At 36.2% G+C, this 23,739-nt stretch overlaps 1 protein-coding gene and 1 long non-coding RNA gene across 2 annotated transcripts in view; both read left to right on the plus strand.

Moving 5' to 3' along the window:
- LOC118275097 (nucleoporin 88) overlaps nucleotides 1-23,142 on the plus strand; it is an 87,168-nt gene extending 64,026 nt beyond the window's left edge. The window contains exons 3-15 of the mRNA XM_050697014.1: nucleotides 14,516-14,629; nucleotides 14,991-15,203; nucleotides 15,821-15,989; nucleotides 16,471-16,590; nucleotides 17,357-17,456; nucleotides 18,241-18,391; nucleotides 19,039-19,138; nucleotides 19,492-19,605; nucleotides 20,093-20,230; nucleotides 20,770-20,858; nucleotides 20,994-21,150; nucleotides 21,648-21,736; nucleotides 22,286-23,142. Of these exons, the coding sequence (XP_050552971.1) occupies nucleotides 14,516-14,629; nucleotides 14,991-15,203; nucleotides 15,821-15,989; nucleotides 16,471-16,590; nucleotides 17,357-17,456; nucleotides 18,241-18,391; nucleotides 19,039-19,138; nucleotides 19,492-19,605; nucleotides 20,093-20,230; nucleotides 20,770-20,858; nucleotides 20,994-21,150; nucleotides 21,648-21,736; nucleotides 22,286-22,352 (1,621 nt within the window). The 3' untranslated portion in view covers nucleotides 22,353-23,142. The remainder of the gene's footprint in view (nucleotides 1-14,515; nucleotides 14,630-14,990; nucleotides 15,204-15,820; nucleotides 15,990-16,470; nucleotides 16,591-17,356; nucleotides 17,457-18,240; nucleotides 18,392-19,038; nucleotides 19,139-19,491; nucleotides 19,606-20,092; nucleotides 20,231-20,769; nucleotides 20,859-20,993; nucleotides 21,151-21,647; nucleotides 21,737-22,285) is intronic.
- The window catches only part of LOC126911223 (uncharacterized), a 170,530-nt gene extending 146,832 nt beyond the window's left edge, over nucleotides 1-23,698 (plus strand). The window contains exon 2 of the long non-coding RNA XR_007705749.1: nucleotides 23,558-23,698. This is a non-coding gene — a long non-coding RNA (uncharacterized LOC126911223). The remainder of the gene's footprint in view (nucleotides 1-23,557) is intronic.
- Nucleotides 23,699-23,739: the final 41 nt, after the last annotated feature.

Consider the following 23,739-nt stretch of genomic DNA (forward strand, 5'->3'; position numbering starts at 1 on the left):
TTATTGATGTAGAAAGTGCTAGTACTCTTTTTTTTAAAGTTAAAATGATTTATTCCAAATAGACCGGGAAAGCATTTTTGAACGTCTAAGCAAATATTATAATATTAAAAATATCTCTCTGTCGGTCAGTCTTCTAGTGAAACAAATGCACGATCCTTAGTGTAAATTTCTATGGAGAAGAACGAGCATGAAACTCCATAGATTTCATAGGATTGGATCCCTTCTTCTGGCTTCAAGAATCTTTATAAAAAACCAAATCCGATTTTCACTCTTTTGTATCATTCCCCACACTCTTGCAATATTAAGCATCATCAAAAGTAATCATAATCCATCCCAAGTTGAAATATACATTACTTACCGAGCGACTTAATCAATTTTGCTCGCATAGCCGCTTCACAGGTGACATTAACATATTTTTGCGATGGCCATGTTGTTTCAAAGGGTCTGAATTTCAAAAATACGACTCCAACACATACTCTCATTAAGTTTGGAACACGTAAGGAGAGCGACTGAATACTAATTGAGAGCTAAGAGTGATGAGAACAGAACCGACAGATGGATAAATTGGCAAATTACTTACTTGCCTTGTTTATGCCTACGTTACGAAGTATGTCATTTTCTGCTCGGCCCCTGTAGGCCGTAGCTTGATGTTTTATAGCCAATAACATTCCTCAATTTATTTAGTATCCATAATAAAAATAGTTTTTTTTAAATCCAACCTGTAATTTAAGAGATTAGCGGGTCGAAACAAGCTCTTTAGCTTTTTATAAAGCTGATAAGATATTTATGTATGTATAGTATAAAATTCAGAGATTACAGGTGAAAAACTAAATGCTTAGATACAGGCAAAGTAAAATTTGAAAGAGTCTGTTAAAAAGATTTTGGACTCTACAGTCCAAAATCTTCATAAGTTCATATCGTTTCTTGAAAGTCAGTCAGTCAGTTTCTTACACAAACCTGAGATATATTTCAAAATTTTTACCATAAAAAAAAAATCTAAATAAACAAAGTACCCATTGTTTACCTATATATTTATAAAATAAAACTTTATGAACTCAATGCAATATCTTAATACAATAATGATGTCGTATCTACGTATCGTAGTCTATAGCTCACCGGCGAAGGTTCTCGCGTGGGGTGTTAGCTCCAGGGGCGAAGCTATGGTGTTAATTATACGATTTTCTTTGAAATAAGTTAATAAATATTGGATAAGGCCCACCCTCGCCGGCCTTTTAATGAACCCGCTCGATACCTGACGATGTTTTGCTGCATCGATGATAGGAGATGTGTTTTCTTAGATAGTAGATTTGTAAACAAAGTTCTTTGTTTGGCTTTTAGGATCGATCCTAGAAAAAAATGTCAAAATATAAATATTATAGTCTTTCTTAGGCTTTACACAACCTTTTTTTTCTGAGAGTTAGGTATCAATCAAATTCCATTTTTAAATAACAAAAAAAAACTTTTTACATAAAAAGATAACCGACTTCAGTGAAGAAACGACTGAAGAACGGTTAAAAAATATTTAAAAGGACCAAATTGACTTTGATTTGGAAAATCGCTATTTTTCATTATTGTTTTGTTTCTTATTTAACACCGACCTCCGAAATAAAAGTATTTTTGCCATTTTGGTGTTCTTTTTAAGCGAATTTCTTCAGTGAAATCGGTTTTTTTTTTAAAAGATTATTTATACTAATATTGGAAGGTTTGAATGATACCTAACTCTCAGAAAAAAATTGGCTGGTGATAAAAAAATCAGGCCGTATATTCTAAAGATGATACGCAACTCATAAAAGTCAACAAAGAAACATTATCACAATAATAACTAAAGCTCATTAACAAATACAACTTACAAAACAAAATCAAATCACCCAATTAAAATACATCAGTCGCTAATGTAATAAGAACTCTTTCATAATCCCATAGAGTCCATTGAAGCGTGTAATAAATTCGCAGTGTGGATAATAAAAGGCTCGGTACAGACACATCTACATTACAAATCGGCCTCATCTGGCACAATGATCGACACTGACGTGTTATTAGACACACGGCCTTATCTCGCTTCTTGTCATTCGGTTTTTACGATTCATATTCATTGTTTTTGAGAGTGCTCGTCGAGTTAATGTAAAGGGGGATGCTGGAGTTGGAACAGAAGTACAAGGGATAGATGGAAATAGTACTATGCAGATGCTGTTGTATCTTAAATGAGAGAAAACAAGGTCTATTTTTGATGTAAAACCCTTTTCTTAATCAAAAGTAAAAGAAATCAAAGATAGAAAAGAATGAAGATAAATCAACATTCAATCGAAACTCTTAAATAGTAATTGTAGATGTCTTTAAAGACATTATTTTTCCAAGAATTTATCAGTACCTCCATAGGACTTAAATACATGACATCTTTTCATGATTTAAGAAATTTTCAAAAAGTAACTAATATCAGTTTGAAATCTAAGAAAAAGTGAATTCAAGCAAATGAGCACGTCCTTAATTCTTCATTACGAAACAAAACACACTCCTACATCAGTAGCTTTTCTTTCTCAAACAATCACTTACTCATACAACTACTACGTCATATTTTACCTCGTGTCATCTACATCTAATCTTCTGGAGCTATTCTGCATAAACAAATTTATATTTCTGTCCCATACATTTTGCTTATGAGGACACCGATTCGGTTCGACATTTTCGTATAAGAGCCTGTAAAAACTCCATACGTTTGCACCGCATTTTCGCCAATGTTTTCAAACCGTCGCACATTGGAAAATATCCCTTATGTCACTAGTAATAAAGGTTAGTTGCTGTTTTTAAAAATGGCGTCTAAAATTTTGCAAAGAGACTGAATACACGCTTGAATTATTTAGATAGCAATCGTGGGTCCGTATTCTGATCGTTTTTCTCATCGGTATCGGATAGGAGCACTATTTCTGTCCTTGTTTTTACTACGGTGTTGGAGTGAGAGGTGTGTTCATAGGTGGGGCTGGTTTGTTTCGTTTATTCATAGCATGTGTCATGAAAGTGATGTCTAATACGTTTGGGGTTGAGCGTACCGTTTGAATGTTGGCTGCCATAATGTACCTGACGATGTCGGGGATGAGGGACGTGTTTTTAGTTAATGTAAGTTTTTTTACGTTCATTAAATTTGAAGAACTTTTGAGATTATAGTTTTCTGGAATCATTTTCTTAATAATAATGAAGGTGCAATTTTCAATTAATGTTTTTTTTTTAAATCAGAAATTGCAATCTTTAATCCCACATAATCTTCTGTAACTCCTAACACCAATCATCTTTAACCCTCGTGCCTTAAATCCCAATGAGCCACCTAATTCAACATCCCAATCTAAACAGTAATTACAGTGAACATCTAAATCCGTGGCAGTATCACTCCACACACACCATACAACTGTCGAATGATCGCAAGACATTTTTCCCCGTTGCGACTGCCCAGTGCCGGGCTTCGTAAATTAAAATGTGAATAATTAACACCGACCTCTCCCCCCCTACCCCTCCCCCCACATGCCACCCCTCAAACACCCCCCACTCCAGTCACACGCCACCCAGATGTATTAGTTTTAAGCTCTCAGTTCGTATGAACGCGATTTAGGGAGAATTCAAAAGGCAGATAGTTGACCCCCTCTACCATTATAATCGTGTGGACGTTTTTCACGTTTTTAGTTAATACGGTCTTAGGTGGGCGGGCACCGTGTAAGCGATTTTCGTCCTTGTAGACATTATTCTAATAATCTTAGGATCACTTTTAGGATGGACGCCGGTTTTTTACAGTCAGTTCTCTCATTTGAAGTAAATTACGAGAGTGGATAAAAAACTACGTAGTTGATTACTTGTCCTAGATTAATATTTCACTGAGAGGTGACTAGGACATCATATTTTGTATACTTTAATGGATATTTCTTGGTAATAAATGACGGCTTCTACGTTGAGTATAATAATTTGACAGAGAATGTGCTTCTTGGAACAACATATTCCAGAACTTGACGAACAGTTATAAATAGCTACTGAATATAATACATGACTGACATGACTGACTTGAAGTCAACATAGAGAGTAAATAAGAGTTATTTTAGAATTATTTATAATACACAATTTTCTGCATTTTTCTTTTTTTTCTAAAGTACAGTCACAGTGTTATCCATTCATTATGTACCCAACCGATTTTCCCAAATCACCACTCAATTTCAAATAACGAACGGACTGACGTCATCAACGTACACGCAATCAGTGACGTAATAAAACACGGCGCCAATCAGAACGCATAACTAATTCAATTTGCGAATGTGGCCGAGTTGCGGCGGAGAGGCACGAAGTGTTCACCGATCGTTAATATTGATCAGTATTATCCCGGATCGACGATTTACGTGGAACACCGGACTCCCACATCGCTCCACATTTAATTATTAAAAGGTTTACACGGATATAGATTTGCTAGATGTGTCGTGAAATCGGATCTTTAAATTTTATTTTTGTCTTTTGCTGATTAAGTTTAATGTAGGTTAAGAAACAAATAAAGATTACTTCGAAGAAGTTCTTGTAAAGGATGAAATAGATAGTACGACCAAGAGCAAGGTATATAGACTTTGGTGCCCATTAATATTGTTATTAGTAAGAAGTTTTTAGTAAAACAATCTGAAGTTCAATTACAACAACATTTGTCAATTATCTCACTCATTACACAAATAAAGCAATGGAAATCTTATATTCTATCATTTCCTGTTAAGTATATTTTTAAAGTGCTTGTGTAAAACATTTTAAACTCCACACATGTTATTGAAAACTTTTGTAGTAGAACTGAAAATTGTTATAACATAACAATTTTGTTTTGTGAAAATTGTTATGTTATGTTGACTGCTTATCAATTTATATAAAAGAATCTTTGCTCGTACAAAGGCTCATCTAGTCATTCGACATCAATGTCCGTTCCTCGCGAAAAATGTTTGTTGTTTCCGGCATAAGGTGAAAAGTCGGGGTTCGGATGGTGAAAGCCATTTTCACCCCAAATATTTTATTGTGATCATTTCGTTCGGTGCGTTGATTACCGACGGATGGAGTTTTACCTGCTTGCTGCTCGGGTATTGATGATACAAACTGAAATGTAAGAATATATTAAACAAGCATTCTCACAGTACTAACATATATAGTAGTATTAGCTTTGTCCGGTAAGTGAGGGCTCCGAAAATAATTACATAAAAAAAAAAAATACATGATCCGTTGGGCTTCAGTGACCGCTTACGATCACGCTGCATGTAAGCTTTGCTACTTTCAATAGCAATAATAAATAAGGAAGGAAATATTCGACCAATCAAGGGTAAAAAAAAACTTGTACAATTCCAAAAGTAATAAGTATCTGAAGCCGTAATTTAAGTTCTACCATTTTTGTTGGGCGTTGTAATGTCTTTGCATTGTTCTCAAATATATGTACAACTATTGATTATAAAAATGTATAAAAGAAATTATAACACGAATATTTTTCCAAAAGAGTAACATTCTCATTGTTTTCCATTCGTACACTTTGGAACGAACACTGAGCTTCACTGACAGACAAACTATTAGATATTTCTTTATTTATTGACATTTTAAAAGTACCTATAATGGTTTAATTAGAATAAATTATCTGACGTTGACTTAAAAAACTATTATAGCCGCAGTAAAATTATTTGTCTTCTAATCAACAGACGACATTGCCACTTGATCCATAGAAACAACAAGCAAGTTATTCCTATCACTAATATCTCTAAAACAAACTGCACTTTGGAAAAAACACCTGGATATTTTAACTTTTGACAAGTCTCCTGTGTGTTCTCCTCGCCAATCCTTTTGAGAGGTTCATACGTCACGGGGTCGCCTCCCAGACATACTTCAACCCGCTACCTTTGGTTTTCTGGCAACCCAATCCTTTCTGGAATATTTTACAATCTTGTAAACTGTTCTTGATCTACTACAAGTATAAAAATAGGATTGATGACTAATTTTTATTTGAATGTCCGTCTGGTAGATTTATTTTATTTTAAAACATTAGGCACATATTTTGTTAATTTCTTATGGAATCAAATACTTTCGACGATCCTATATTGATTTGAAATATCGCGTGACGTCACTTTTAGGTACGTTTTATACGTAGTAATGACGTATTTGCTCCCACTCTCCCTTCGCTTAGCACCTTCCCGGTGTCTCAACAATCGCGTTTGCGATCACTCTATTAACAAGATACACGTTCATTCATAGATATATTTTCTTTAAAAAAAAAACATAATTAAAATAATCAATACAAAAATCCAAATTACAGACCACATTTGAATGTTCCAGCTTCATGCATTATTAATAGAAATAGCTCACATGATGATCCGAGTATTAAATACGTTGTAAATAATAGAAGCCGTGCTATAGCCCCAGAGAGTCGTTGCGAACAGCGCATGCATATTAACCGACACGCGCAAAAATAGAATAAATTAATAATTCTATTTTTCTATTCAAACTCCCCTATTCATTAGTTCTATGTATTTGTGTATGTAACTCAATGTATGGCCAGTCGAAACTCGGGCAGATTCGTCACCCTAAATAGGATTGTGAATTTGAACGTGAGTTTGGTTGGTTCGTGTTTACATCGAAATTGCTGAACGCATATTGATGTGTATTAGATTTTTGTGGTAGAATTCTTCGAGAAAGTATCACTAAAATATAAATGGGTGAATTTAGTTGGTTAATTGCAATACTTTGAAATGAGTAAATAGCTTCACTAGAGGACTGACCAACAGACAGACATTTTTTTTTTTCTATATTGTAATATTTGCTTTGATGTTCAAAAGTGCCTTCCCAGTCTATTTGAAATAAATAATTTTGACTTTGACTTTGATTGATTGGTAAAATCTGTATTAACATGCATTATCGCTGTCAAAAACTTTTAAGATTTTTTCAAGCCTGACTTTGAGTTTTGATACTTGAAGTCTTAACATTTTTTGACTGTCTACAAAATTCAATCATACAGAGATTTTAATCCAAAGCAAAAAAAAAATACCAAAAAATAATCCGACCATACCGAATTTGTACCAGACTCTAAATAAATTATTTTCTGTAGTCAATTTCCAGTACAAAAAGCCAACATGTCCAATTTTATTATAAACCATAAATATCCAGTATTTCAGTCACATATAAATTTGAACAATAATAAATTAATATGTGCCGACAAATGGTATGTTCGCAACTCATCTATAAAGTGTCGTTAAGCCCGCCGCACACGTATAAAATTGCCACCGTATATTATATTCGGTTTGTTTAATTAAAACGAGCACGGGAATTGAACCGGTGACCCCGTGTTGAACACGATTTTTTATCACATATGTAAATATATCGTAAATTTTACGTCGGTACGTGTTATATTGACCTCTGGTATCGGATTAAAATATTTTGGTCATTAATTATTAAAATTAAGATTTTTCGAGGGTGGTAGCGGGAAGGCAATGTTATTTTTATTTTGGGATAAGGTAGATTTCGTGTGATTTATATATAGAAAAAACAACACAAATAATAGTTTTTATTGTGATTAGTTTTCAATAAAAAGGTATACATATATGACTTAGTTATAGGCAATTGGATAGTTTCCTTAGACAAAAATAAACTTATCTCAATACAATAAAATACTCAAAAATAATCACACTTTCATTCCTAGATCTTGAGATATCGAATTTTTTCAGCTTATTTTTCTATAAATAAGATATTATAGCATAATTTGACGTAAAAATCTGATGACATCATAACGCACTATTTTATTTCATAAAATTCTTTAAAAAAAAGATAGTTTTTGATGTTTCGGAAAAGAAACTGAGAAGAAAAAGAAGAAACTAGCCTATTGCCTAATTTATTTAATGACAAGTAGTAAAATAATAGAACGATTCATGCCTTCCTTGCGTAGATATATCAGGTATTCTACCATACATAACCTAATTATTCTACAAGCTAATGAAACAGACCTCTAATAAAAACCAATTAATATTTATTGTATTTGCCTTTCAATATTATTCATCGAGCTTCATTAGCATAGCACACAAACCTTTTGTTCTTCCATTCCTCGATATATCTCCACGTATTATCGCCGTTAGAAACAGCCAATCGCACAGCCCACCGACCGTTCAAATAATCATAAATTCACCAACGGACAAAATATAATAAATTGCCGATGAGATCTGTGCGTACACTTCAACAAAAAAATTGTGCAGTCCAAAAAATCTAACGTGTATCTTAAAACAATGGGGTAAAGGTGAAAATTGAGTGTGATTGTCATTCAAGGGTGGCAGAGTGGTAACCGATGAGTCTATATTTGCACTCTGAACCCTTTGTTGTCGCCTTTTTTCGGTTGTTTCCGAATAAAGGCTGATAGAACACGTTTTTCAAATCATTAAACAGTTTCGACCGCGGACGCGGTTGCGGGCAAAAAGGAGGTTTGTGGCCAAAAAAAAGGAGTTTCGAATAAAAATTGCGAAGCGTCGGCCTGGGACGAAGTGATCGTTGTTTCGCCACGATAATAATGTACGGCGACTGGTTATTGTTGATTGTGTTCCTTTGCGAAGTTTTTCTGAAGAAATGAGCTTTATTTAAATTTGTAGTCTGTACCCTTAGTACGAGTTTTTTTTACGTTTAGCAAAATCGAAACGAGACAGCGTTCGGCGTTCTGATTGGTTGGTTCATTCGCACCGGCCAATAAGAGCGCCGAATGCGGTGTCGTTTCGTTTTCGTTCAACGTAAAGGAAACTCGTACTAAGGGTACTGTACTGCTTTAAACTAAATAAAACATTCTCACATGTATGACGTCTCCTAATCAGGGATACGCTAATCTCGACTTAACACACTTATGAATCGACGTCCACGTAAAAATCCGAAACAATGTAAAATGTCCATAGAGACTTTTAAGTTATTCAAAAAACTAAACTATATTTTGACATTAAAATACCTACTTCTGAGTCTTCCAATATTTTCACTATTAATATTTTACTGCTAACAGAAAAGTACAGAAGAAGTAAATACCTTTAAAATGAGTCCTTCACTAACTCATGCCTTCATTGATGGACACAGTATCTGTCATATGTGTATACGTCAAAAAATTTACCAAAAAGAAAACCAAGTATCAAGACCTCTCAACTTCACTTTACACAACCAATACTTTACGTCACACGTACGTTCGACACTCGACGCGGCGGTTTCAGGCGATACACGTGTAAACACGTTCTCATGCTGGCTTGCAAACGTTTAGCTAAGCGGTCTATAATGTGCGGCGAAAATCAACAAATGACAATGGATTTTATCGAGTGATTTGACAACCCTTGTTTGAGGATATTGTAAAAAGGGGATATTGGTTCTGATTTTGATTGTGACTGCAACTTGAAGGACTTGTGTTTTATACGATAATTAAGCAAAAAATCTTGGCTGTTTTTACCATCTATCCAATCTCTTAACTAAAAGTTACTTTACTTAAGTGTGCTCCCTGCACTTAAACTAGCCTTAACTGTACAGTTAGGTGTCACTTATTGGTTGGTGAAAACTTAAGTGTCTTAGTCACCTATATAAGCTTAAGGGTTCCTTAAAATTTAAGACAGCTTGGTAAAATCCGGCGTAACAAATTACACAAATAGTAGGTTTTCGAACTCGCACGCTCATGTATGAGAAACGCCCAGGCATCTTAAACCTCCGGGCCAACACTACACATCACACTCTTATTCTTCTTTAAAAGGCTACTTTTAACTAAACTTTATCATTACAAAGAATTGACAAGAAAGCCCTAATTAATAACAGTAACGAACCCGATTTGTGTCAATTACGTCAGATCCCAGCCATCATCATTAACATGGACTATATTATTCAGCAAAGGGTATCCTACTACCTCGTTTGTACCATGATGTTGAGGCCTAATTATGTTTAAGAGTATTCATTTGTATATTCATTGAAGGCGAGAAGTCTGTTCATTCTGGGATCTTTATGTTAGGTACAGGTATTTATTTCTTCTGTACGGGATATCTTTTTGTAAAATAGCTGATATACTTTTAATTTAACTAGTTAATATGAAGGTAGATGAAAGTTGCTATTCTTACATTTGTATCTTCTAGACTTCACCCTTATTTAAAGATATTACACATATCACATAAACAGCCTACAAGTAGCCACTGCTGACCAAAGCCCTCTTCTTGCACGGAGAAGGTTTAAGCATTAGTCACGTGTTCGGGAATTTATAATGAGTAATTATAATCCCAGGTTTCCTCTCAAGTTGTCAGTGGCGTGTAAATAACCTTGCAAAGTACATATTATGACTCGGACAAAGTCACTATGGTACTTGTCGTTGGTAGTTTTCGAACTTGGACTCTCGTGCATAAGAAGCGGGCGTCTTAAACCTCCGGGCCACCACGGACAAATCAAGACAAATGGAAACAAATATACATTCTTTAAACACCGCAAAAAATACTATAATATATTCTTCTTATATCCAGTGATTATTATTTCCTGCCATTTATATGGTTTAATGGCCATATTTTCGCTACAAATATTCGTGAAATATCACTCGGAACAATACCACTTGGATTACTTTCCTATAACTTAAAACATAACTCAAAAAACAATACATTACAAACCCACCCCATTTTAAAAGCCCAAACAAGAAGAGCAATATCTTCCGTAACATAAAATTCGAAAAAAAAGTTTAATGGGACCAAAATCCTGGCTCCAATAAAACATAAAAATACCCCAATATATTAGCCGAAATTGATATTGTATAGATGATCCCTATTATAACGGCGGTATGAACACAGTGCCCTGTTTTGCATATAGAAAAGCAATTCTTTTTTTATGTGGAACTTTTTGAGGAACGATGGAAAAAGTGCAGTGGACTGCGCGCAAGAATTAATGGTGTGAAACTTTGGGCCGAGCCGTCGTGGGACCCGGTTGTACGGCACCTAAATTTATGTACGTTCACGACTCCGTAGCTGGCTGGTTTTTGAACGAATTTTTGCTGATCATTTGTTAGCGTTTGAACATTGATTAAAATACGGATTAACGGTTTTTGTCTCCATAAATTAAGTAAAAGTTGCTATCTAATACTAAAGTTGTTCTCTAAAGTAATGAATGCAAAATATTAAGTTTGTCATAGGAGCAGAACAATTTCCAAAGATCATTTTACTGTCTAAGAAAAATCACTTAAATATTTGACTCCCTAATTTGATCTAACGCAATTTGTCTTCCTTTTATTCAGTCACGAAAAAATTGTAACCTAATTGTAGCCACAAAGGCAGACCATCGATCACGGACGAAACCGTCATCGCATTCAATAAGAATCTGCATCAAACGATTGCTACAATCAATCCTCATTTGCCGAGACGCCGAAAAAATCAGCCGACGAGAAGCCACAGATGGTGGAACATTTTTAATAGTCGCCAAGAACTCGCCAGTCACCAGCAGACAAATCTACTGTAATTAATGACTATGAGGGTATTTTTTTTTTCACTCCGATACCAATAAAGGAGACATTACTGAAGGGACAAAACAAAACATTGCGCCCGGTGTCGAACGAAAGGAGAATTTATCATCTAGACGGCACCGGCAGTCGGCGCACCCGCCAATGTCCATTTGGATAATGCCCAACGCGATTAAAAATATAAAAATACCCCCACCCGACCCCTGTGGGGAGTGGGGGGATTTGACGGAGGACATCGCGCTGAGGACACAAAAGGATTATAAATGAGAAGGAATTTTAGATAATATTTGTACGCTGGATGTGGATTGTAATGTCGGTAGAGATCGGCCGGCGGGGGCCCACAAGCACCCCACCGGGGGGCGCCTTCCGCGATCCGCACCTAATGAGTGTTTGTATCAATTTGTTAGTATTGTATTTGAATATTTTTATACGTTCGTTACGATTTTAATCCCTTGTGGTTGTGGCAGACTGGATCGATGCTTTTTTTTTAATTCTCGGCCGTTTGATCGCCGGGTGCGTTTGTGTTGATTAAAGGCGTTGTTCGAGGTTTTGGGGACCCATGTCTCGACCGCACTCTCTTTTTGTTCTCTTTACTTATGTCCGACAATTTGGATGAGTGTAGAATATTAAAAGTGTGATTATGTTGTGACTACCTGTTCCACAGCCTTTACGAGCGATGAGGCCGTTATGAAAGTAGTTCATTGTTGACATAACGAGCCCTAACTTTAACTGGCCTCTGAAAATACTGAAATTTTCTAATTTCACTTCGCGTTATAAAAAATTAATTAATTCTAATTACTGTGTAGGCCTTAAAAAACACAATTCGCGCGTGTAGGACCCCACGATAGTATAAAGGGTCAGATAAACATGGAAAAAATATAATTCGTATTCATAATTAATACATTTTAAAAATATAATATTTTCCAGGGAATTTTTTAGACTACGAAGGATGAATCCGAATGAGCGAGAAAAGAATAACACAGCACTGAGCGAGCGACACTCGGTGTTTTCAATTCATTATCTCGAAAACAAAAATTTCATTAGCCCCGAGATTTCCTTTTTAAAATTAATTATTCATATTTAAATTAAACAAAATATAATAGAGGTCCGCCAGAGAAAAAAGCGGCTTTATCGTATCATATTTTATTAACCGAATTTATAATTCTACGCCGATTCGAGTAAATCCCCTACAGTGGGTAGACGGAGGGGGTTGCGCGGCCTCTCCCTGGGAAATATTTATGAATGCCAAGCAGAAAAATCCACAATAATATTTCAGGGTGGACGTCGGCCGCGGTCTTTACTTGCCAGCCCCTGATCTATTTAAAAAAAGGCCTCCCGGAAGGACAAAAGGGCTGCGGGGTGCTCGTAAAAAAAACTGGACACGTATAGAGGTTACCGGCCGTCCGGCCGCTTTGTCTGATTCTTATTTTTTACCGGATCGGATCCTTTTCGCCGTTTTTTATCGGTTTTTGTTCCGGAGACACTACGGACCGGGTCGGATACCCCGTTTGTTCTAATGTCATCCCATTTGTAATTTTTACGTTTCACTGTATGTGTATTTTTTTAGTTGACCGCCTAATGGCCACCCTTTTCTTTGGTATGTAAAAATCGTTTGATTTATATTTCGGTTGGTGACCAGCGACAGTTTTCTTTTACGGGAAATTTTAATTGTATTCCATTGTTTTCACACAATTATTTGTTTGGATTAAGCTGCATTGTTCATATAAAGCTTCCTCGAATACATAACTAATAAAAAGAATTAGTTATAAAATCCCAATCAGATTAAATTGCCATAAAACGCAATAGTTTTCCCCAACATACATCAAAAGCACTCATAAAATTCAAAGCAACTGACAATGAATACAAAGTTGCACAATGAACAGGCTGATGTAACGGAATCCCGAACGTGCCGGACAATGGGATTAGCCTCAAATTGGACGTGTAGCATGCGCTGTGCCCCACTGCTGCGGGATCTATTGATAGACATTGTAATTCTGAAGTAAATGCATTTTGAAATGCTCACTGCCATTTGTTACTTTGTGTCTGTGGTATATGGTCTATTATCTCAAGAAACTGGTCATCTTTTGTAAATTAAATATGTGGATACTATTTCTCGAAAGATGAACTCAAATGAACCACATTAAGTCTATCTATCTCTATAATCAAGTGAAAGTCTTAAAATGTTTTCTAGATTGTACGTAGGTACGTAATCCCAAAATCCAATTACTTTCTCTAAACAAAAACCGTCCAACAAAACGTTCAATATGTCCTAAATAACCACAAAAATGTGCTTCATAAATATGCCCGCAAAATGTAGTCCATTTCGCCTTATATTTCACCTTGGCTACAGTTCGAAATCACAGACCCCATTTTAATATTAAACAAGTAAATCCGACAAGAAGGCGCGTTCTAAACGCACGATTAATCCAGACCGCGTTCCCGCCAAAAAAGAGGAAAAAAAACAAAATGGCCGGCGAATAATCAAATTATTAGAAGGCCCACGTGAGGGCCGAGGTCTTACCGCTTATTTATCATAGATGTAATGGATGTTACCATTTTTTCGCACGATGTTATCGGCTTGTTTTTTGAGTGTTTGTATGTTTGTGTACGAGTGCGTGTAGGTGGTAGATACGACTCTACTCTCCGTAATAGCTACTGTCTTTTTTGTCTTAAAAAGTAACTCTTTAGTTTGTTGACGCTGAGATTCCAAGGTATAATAAGTTTATAAACTAACAAATATTAAGAAGGATCCTACATGTATATTCAAAGATAGGGCCAATTCAACACTTAAATTCTGTATTTTGTGTGTCAGTTACGAATTATAAGAAAAAATCTTTTCGCTTTAGCTCTCCTTAAACAACAAGATTCATTCAAGATCAATCAGATTATTTCGCCTTTAAATAAATCCTGAATCAAAGTGTTGCTAATGCCAAACCTCATTGAGCAAGCGTGGTGATTAATGCTCAAACCTTCACAGAGAAAAGGCCTTTGGTCAGCAGTGGCCACTTAATAGGCTATTGATGTGTTGCTAATGTCTTATTTTTCTTTTTTCAGGAGTTATTCCCTGGACGAAAGATTCCTGTACTGCCAGGGTGAGGTACGCCGAGTCCATTGGCACCCCGCGTCACTATCACACGTGTTCGTATTGGGATCGGATAACACCATCAGGTGAGCTTATAAATATAAATGTTTTGATTAAAATGCCCTAGAAGACATCTTTTTCTACCATAAGTTCTCGATAGTTTACCCAAAAGTAAAATTGATCAAACACACTTTGATTATTATCGGATATCATAGTCTTACAGCAGCACTCAGAGACATTTAATGATTACTTATAAACTATTATTTAGTAACGATTTTGTTCCGAAAACAATTGGTAAGGACTGGGTTAAGTAACCATTAAATGACTCTGAGTACGGTGGTTAATCACTCAACGAATAGTTAAATCGAGACAAGTAACACCTAAAGATAAGTAAAACATGTATCAGATCATGACATCATTAAAAAAAAATGCCATCTTCCATTACAGACTCTACAACATAGCCCTGAAAAAAGGTCCCAAACTAGTCCAGAGCTTCACCATCGGCATCAAACCATCAAGCCAGCTCGCTGGTAGGAATATCCTGGACAGTCTCGGAGACACCGCAGTGGACTTCACCCCCATACTAGATACTGAAACACTACTGATTCTGAGGGGGAATGGAGACGTCTATATGATGCAATGCGAATTGGAGCGTAAGAGGTAAGATTTAGAGTGTGGATTTGATTGGTCTGTTTTATATAGATTTTGAACACATTAGTTCGAGCTGTAATTATATGTAAATATCCACTTCCTAAGTGATTGTCATGGTCATGTCAGTATTATACTTTCTAAAGAGACCACCCCTCTTCTTCTTGCGGGTGTTGGTTAGACACGACTAAAGAACTACATGACAGAGACTGACCAACAGCGCTTTCTGATCAACTTGATTTTTTTAATTGCGGTTTCCAACCCTGCTTACCCAACGTGGAGATAACAGCAAAACTTCACAGAGTATTGATATAACATCAGCAGAGTAGCAGACTAGAATTATAGAATATTAAAAAACGCGGCCACTGCTAACCAAAAGTCTCTTCTCTCACGGAGAAGTTTTGAGCTTTAATCATCACGCTTGTTCAGTGCGGGTTGGAGATTTTAAATTTATAATTAGAAATTATAAGCCTAAGTTTCCACATGATCTGTTAGTATTGATAATAAAGAATAATTTTAACTCAGTTTCAGTCATCGATGATCGACGCTAAAATTGTTCTTGTCAACGACGACAATCAAAGTCTTCAATAATTAACTATAAATATTAACCCAATTCTTAATAATTTCAGTCCCCTACAACCGAAGCTGTCGGGTCCGCTCGCGATGTACCCGCCGGCGGACGACAACTACGGCTCGGAGTCCTGTTCCATCACCGCTCTTGGGGGAGGGGACACTCCTCCTCTTGTGGTCGTCGCTACTTGCTCAGCAGCGTTGTACCATTGTCTGCTGTTGCCTAATGTAAGTAGACTAGGTCTTAGACTAAAAACGTTAAAACTAAAAAAAATTTTTTAACTCTAAGCGTCGTGATCAAGGTGTACTATACAAATAAATGTAGCCAATTTTGAAACTTTGTACCTCGCACAGTAATACTGTGGAATCAGCTATCGTCGGCCTTCAAACCTTCAAGAAAAGAGTGTATTTCTCCTTTTTAAAAGGCCGGCAACGCACCTATGACCTCTTTGGTGTTGCTGGTGTAGCTTTTGTAGCCACTAATAACAAGTGAAACGTACCTGCGTGCATTTATTGAATCAGTGCCGTGTCTCATTATTTTTAAAAAGAAACGAAATTGTAATTCCGTTTGTGTTGCAAATTGCAATAGTCCATGAGCGGTACTTACAGCTTAGTTATTATCGGGAGATTCGTCTACTCATTTACTCCTATCCTTTTAAAATGACCTCTTTAACAAAGAACCTAATTAATTAATCGTGTAAAATTCCAGCCTTCAGATAAAGAAGACGGCGACACCCACGCCCTCTACGTTGTGGAAGCAGTGGAACTGAACGTGAACCTGAGCCCTGATGATGAGCAGTCGTACTCGTACCCTGTCGACTTGTATCCTGTAAGTTTGTTTTTATGTTAAATGGGCCGACGTTTGGCCGCTATCTCGCCTGATGGTAAGTGATAATGCGGCCTACGATGGAGCACGTCTGCCCATAAGCAACCTATTCACTCGGGCTTTGAAGACATCCAGGTTATACCCATCAGGAAACACAGACTCCGGCAAGGAGTTCCTAGTTGGTTATTTCATACTAGCTTACGACCCGCTGTCCGCTCGCATGGATATTCGGACTTTATCTATAATATAAAGTAAGAGGAGTTTACCTTCCTGACGCTATAACTCCAGAACGCACGAACCGATTTCCGCAGTTTTGCATTCGTTGGAAAGGTCTCGGGCTCCGTGAGGTTTATAGCAAAAATTTCAGAGAAAGGCAGGAAAACAGGGAAAATGATTGGTGACTAATAAAAGTAGTCTAAGTTGCTACTTAGTACATCAGCTACCTGCCAATAAAAATCGCCAGTAAAATATGTACGGGTCGGGTGAAGTATTGTTGGGCTTTTTTCAGTTTTCGTAAAATTTCTCAGTAGTAGCACGGAGTCTGGAAATGTGACTACCTATTACATGGGACTTACAACTTAAATTGTGAAAAGTGGGTGTACATTGTACAGTGGCATTACGAGCGATAATATGCATCTCTGCCTACCCCTTCGGGGATAAAGGCGTGACAATGTAAAAAAAACTGTATGTATATAGTATCTGTAATGGTATTTGTTAGTGCATTAAATATATAAATGTTTATTTATAATTTGTTCACATTATGTTACAGTGCACCAACAACACGTACGCGTGTGTTCACGCTGGGGGCGTACACGCCATCACGCTGCCCATACTGGGACACTTGGTCGACTACGCGCTGGCTGATGAGAGTAAGTATAAACATAGCAATAAGTAAGTAATTTATGTACAAGATGATCAATATTGTGTTGGAGATATGGCATTATTGTAGGCCCGAAGGAAATTATTGGCCGACAGTGACGTCATAGCCTCTCAAAAAACCAGCAACACTCTGAAACAACACTGTATTATATTTTATTGTGTGAGTAAGGTTACCAGAGGCCCAAACCTTTCTCTATCCTCAACAGTCATTCCCAATCTTAAAACCCATAGGGTTAGATTAGTCCCTAAAGCCTAGCAATGGATTTGTCACTCCTCTAGTGTTACTGATGCATTTTGATTACATACCATCAGAATGCTGATTGCATGCTGGTAACAAAAAATTGTATATCTATTTGTCTGTCTTTTAAATTGGGTACATTTAATAAAACCTCCACAACTGGAACTCTTTCTGAAATCCCAACACTTTGGCACTGAATTATCTCTATTAGTGGGAAAAATCAGTTCTTTTTATCTGGGATTCGTTTTTTTTATTATTATTTATCATCATAGTTTTAAATGCATAAACTTCAGTAACTGAGATAACATCGTTTTGTTTGTTGACTCACATTGTGAATTGCTCCTTTTTACATGAAATAACCCTCTAAATGAGACAAATATTTATTTATACTTATCTGGCTTATCTTGCTGAAAAACATCAAGATGTTCTGAAATATAGGTATGTTTTTTCACTAGTTTAGTGGAATACCTCTATAAGTGATACCAATTTACAGATACCTTGATCTCTGACTGAACAAGGTTACATTGTATTTCCAGCGGAGAGTGAGTCGGTGCTGGGCGCGCTGTGCGTGCGGTCGAGCGTGGCGCGGCACGTGGTGGCCAGCGCCGCCGCCGCAGGGCTCGCGCTGTCCGCGCCGCCGCTGCCGAGGCTACTCGTACTCGTCGGACCTGCTACACTCGTGCCCAGGTACGGAGCCGGACTAACGGCCAATTCCAATAACCTATCTATCTGTACATTTGCCTACTAGAGATATAATTTTGACACATTTGGTATGGAGCTTATGTCAAAATACTATCTCTAGTAGGCCACTGCTCTCACTGCCTACCAAGAATTTGAGATGCATTTAACACATAAACGGTTGGCTCATTCGCGCCAACCAATCAGAACGCTGAACGCGCTCTCGTTTCTGTTCAACGTAAATTAAACTCATACTAAGGCTTACTGTATTACTCAAAATAACTATATTCACTAATTATAACATTCTGTTCAGGTTTTGTTTAAAATTAGAATTGATGATAATAAATCATTATCATTATCACTATCTTTAGAACTTGAGACGGGATATTTACCATGTTTATTTATGTCTATGAGAAGACATATACTCCAATTCCCTACACTACAGTACTGCCTCCTTATAAACATCCACCCGCATATACCCGTTCATCCGTGATCATGGCGCTTGCAACAGTGCCGAAATATCGGAAACTCATAGACATAAATAAACATGGTAAATATCCCGTCTCAAGTTCTAATGATAGTGTTAGTGACCATGTCAGTTTAAAAACTTTATTTATTAAGTATCATTATCATCAAGGAATGTTTTTCTCGCACAGAACTCTAGAACCCTTCGACTTAGAAGAACAGCTGTACAAAGAGTTGCAGCTCAAGAACCCGACACTAGAACAGGATGACATCAATAATATACTGAAAGAAGTATGTATGCAGACTAAAGTCACGCCAATTTACGATTTTACTAGCGACTCCAGCGCGGTTTTACGTAGGTCTCATCATATTTAATGTAGATCAATGCTATAACTAATTAATGCGGAATTCAACGAGTTACTAATATTTTGGTAAACATGAAATCATTATTAACCCGTTGTCTGTCGGAACGCAGATCTACGCGAGACACAATGTGTTTTCTATTGTGTCTTATATACCGACAGACAAGTGGTTAAGAGCTTCGCTTGAATTCGAAACCTGTCGGGGATCCACGTAATTAGTTAAATGTTCTAGTCCTAATTTTGTTAAGTTTTATATTATATATTTGTTTAATATAATTTCAGAGACAGAAGCTGTCGTTCACGTCGATCATACAAGAGATCCTCACGAGGGATGTGTCGCAGCCCATTCTGCAGATCAGCAAGAAGGAGGAACCCAGTCCTAAACAGTGCTTAGAGGTAAGATTTCATACAACATTGTCTTTTTAGACATTTCAAAATAGCATTAGAGTTTATTAATTTTCAATTCATCAGCTACAAGACGTCCGCTACTTAACATAGAACTTCGGTCACTTGTATGAACATAGAACATTGCAATGGAGGTCAGTGTGAACTTATTATTTTTCGTCCAATAAGGACATAGCTAGTCTCACACCATTGGACGTTCAAAATTTGACAGCTGCAGTGATAGGACAAAAAACCTCTTGCTCTATTTGCGCCATCTGGTGACAAAAATTACAGTAGCCACCATTCACTACAATTTTTTTCTAATATTTACAGAAGTAACACAGTAATATTTATAGGTATATCAGTAATATTTACAATAAAGGGTTATTGTAAATTTTAACCTGGCTCAGTCGAGTAAAAACAGAAGTAAACATGAAAAAAAATTAAAAAGATAGAAATCTTCTGTAATAATTATTACATAAGCATTATATTATTCCAGTTCCTAAGTCAAGCTACACTAAAACTCCGCGGCGAGTACATCTCCCGTCAGCAGAGAGCTTGCGACGCCATCGGCCGCAAGCTGCAGGCGCTGCGCTCGCTCAGCAACCAGCATCAGGACTGGCTGCAGGACTTACAGGTTTTTATTATATTATTGTACTAGTTATTTCCACGTAGTGTTACTCGCTGTGCATTATTATATTTTTGTCTCTACAGAAAATCTAACGTGGGAACATTAAATTTTCCCCAAAGCCGGTGAGGTTCATTCTCATAAAAATAATGATTATTGAAATCAGTTGACCCTCTCAGTTGTGATTTAAATTTTATTCGCAGACCATTTTGCCTTCTGCTGACCACTGGTGGTCCCCGGACCACCGGTTGCTTTTACTCCAAAATAGTAAAAAATAATATTTCCGTCTTAAACCATCATTATTTTAATATTCGGATGTCAGAGTACTAACATACTTGCTAAAGATATCATAAAGAAATAACACCTATAAAATATTTATTCGTCTACACAAACTTTTAATCATAATTACAGATAATATTTCCAACTTAAAAATACCAAAACAAAAAAAAGGAATAAAACTAACTAATAACACCTTAAGTAAATAAGATCGTTTTCTTTATATCTGTTTGAAACCCCTTATTATTTTAATTGTTGGTAAAACATTTCAGAAAGAAATAGGCGAAGTACAGCTCCAGTCGACGGTCCTCAAAGAAAAGTGCATGTTGGCTGAAAAACACCAAGATGATCTGAAATACAGGTATGTGTTATTTTTTTATATTCGACTTGTTTGGAGTGTTGACTGTAACCTAAATATACTTACAATCAAGATGTTAGTTTGCTACACTATTTTTCTATTTAATTTTGTACAATAAGTGAACGACTATGTCTGCAGGTGTAGTGCAGTGGTCCGTGCAGGTCGTGCGTGCAGTGCGCCGTGCGCGGCGGAGCGCGCGCTGCACGCCGAGTTGCAGCAACACGCGCGCACTGGACGCACGCTGCAGCAACACATCGCGCAACTCAAGGCACACGCCGCGTACAGGGCGCAGGAGGTATACGAGCTCATTTTTATTTACTTCTTTTTTTAAACACGTTACCCCATACTAGGATTTCTCCTGAAAAAACACCCCGTTCCTACTCCTGTCCTTCGAGCCGGAGCCCCAGTAACCCACTAGGTAATCCGCAGCTCTGGGGGCAATTCTGACGATATCGTCCACCCAATGTAATATTGAACGACCTTTGTTCCTTTTTCAAAACTTTCGTTTCCATTTGGTCAAAACCATAATCCTTTTGCCGTCTCCACGTATAGCCAAATATCCTACCCAATTCTGAATTAAAAAAAAACTAAATATGTCATTTCTTAGCCTCTACCATAACTACATAATATATACTATACTTAACTGGTATATTTAAACCTAATATACCAGTTAAGTACATGAAACTAATAAATAATTAAACTTATATGATATTTCAATTAGCTCACATAGCTAACAAATTTTACCAAAAATATTATTTCTTAATGTCATAAAGTCGATTATCCTAATTTCAGATGGAGAAATGGGAGTCGGAGTATAAAAAGAAGGACATAGCTCTGGGCCAGTCGCACAGCAATACTATCTCGTCCATTCTACAACAACAGTAAGTTATTTCATTTTAAACTCTTTTTGAGTAAAATTGGATCAACAGTTAAAAGTACCCTTAATCAACGAGTATGCATGAAATATTGATGAAGCGAAAGAAATATGTAATGTAAGATTCGTAGCAATAGAAATGTTGACGGGGTGTGAAAATAGATTTAGTCCTGGTGGGTATAACCTGGTTGTCTTCAAAACCCGAGTGAATAGGTTGCTTATGGGCAGTAGTGCTCCACCGTAGGCCGCATCATCACTTACCGTCAGGCGAGATAGCGGCCAAACGTCGACCCATCTAACGTAAAAAAAGTCCGTCAGTTAGGTAAATATGAAATATACGATACGTATCTTTTTATTTTGTCAAATAAGATAACAATACTTAAATACAACGAATCAAAGTTTAGGAGTGGGAGCAAATACGTCATTTCTACTTATAAAAAGTACCGAGAAGTGACGTCACCCAATATTTTAAAACAGTTTGTCTTCGAAAGTATTTGTTTCCGTATTTATTTACCTATGTTTTTGTATATTTACCTATGTTTATGTTAATTTTCAGAACCAGTCAAATAAAAACACTCATGGAAGAAACGAAACTACTGAAAGATCAACTGAGTATTGTTTAAATTATTTAGTTTAGTATTAATGATAATGATAAGTAGGTATTTTTTTTTTATTTTGTCGACCTTTTACATCTTATTTGTTAACCCTTAGTATGAGTTTGCTTTATACGAGCCGGCCAAACAGACCGCCAAATGGGCTCTCGTTTCGATTACATGAAACGCAAAGCAAACTTGTAGTAAGGGTACAGACTTCAAAGAAGGGAGTTTCAATTAGTAAACTATATTTTTTGTTTTGTATCCAACGCGTTTCTGCCCCAAAAAGAATAATATTATGGTGTAATATTTTTTTTATAAATGCTGTAATAATTTTTATTCGTTGTTGTATAAAATATGGAACAAACTCGCAGTGGTTTACGTTGATTGTAATGTGTTAATTATTTTCTTGTAACAGTAAATTAATCAGTATTTTGTGTCATAGTTTTAAAATATGTAAATCACAATAATTATGTAAAATCATAACCAAACAAAATATAAAATTTGGCAAAGATATAGAAAAACGCGGGTGAAGCTAGAGCTAGTTTTTCATAGGGACGCTTACACTAAAATAATGGTGCAAATGCTAACCCTCTTTATAAAAGAAGTACATCAATTTATTCTAATCAGATACTATTATCCGATTCGGTGCAGTCGTTTAGCAGTTATCCACACACATACGTTTTTGTTTAGTCTCCAACCCCAATTTATCTCGTAGTTAGAACTTTGTAAACTGATTATAATTGTAATTCGTCTCGTATTGTTAGAACTGACTTTGTTTTATTTTTTTATTGTTTCTCAATAAATTGTGTAAGAATGATATTGTATTTTTTTTCTAACATACTCCTTCAAATATTTTGACCTTTCTCTCCAACAAGTCTCTAGTAATCAATCTCTTTCAATATAAAATAAATATTAGACTCCACAAGGATTTACAACTACTAGTGTGCTTTTCCACCAGATATGTGGAAGAATTATCGAGTAATTTTGTTCCGTAGCAATTATTTCTTTCATTTGAATTACCAAGTGTATAAAAATGTACTGATTTAGTTCGAAATATAAAGAGATTTACTAGGGACCTCGTGATAACTTTGAATTACCGAGAGGTTCGAATTATCGAAGTCAACTGTATTTAGGTTTTTAAAGTCTTCTTGCTAAGAGTCAAGTATGCCAAAATAGTGTTACCGATTGTTTTACTTACTTAAATGATAAATGATATTTATTTTTGCAAATAGGTTATAAAATAACACTTTTACACGTCAATCTCTTAAATAACTAGATGAGGCCGGCATTTCCTATCGGACTACTCTGAGAAGAAATGCCGAAACAAACTCAGAGGTCATAGTCTCTTTTAAAGTCCAGACAAAATCAATTAAAGATGTCGGAAAACCTAAAATTAACTAAAAAAAATACACCA

This window comes from Spodoptera frugiperda, chromosome 11, assembly GCF_023101765.2.
Source record: "Spodoptera frugiperda isolate SF20-4 chromosome 11, AGI-APGP_CSIRO_Sfru_2.0, whole genome shotgun sequence".
Lineage (NCBI taxonomy): Eukaryota > Metazoa > Arthropoda > Insecta > Lepidoptera > Noctuidae > Spodoptera > Spodoptera frugiperda.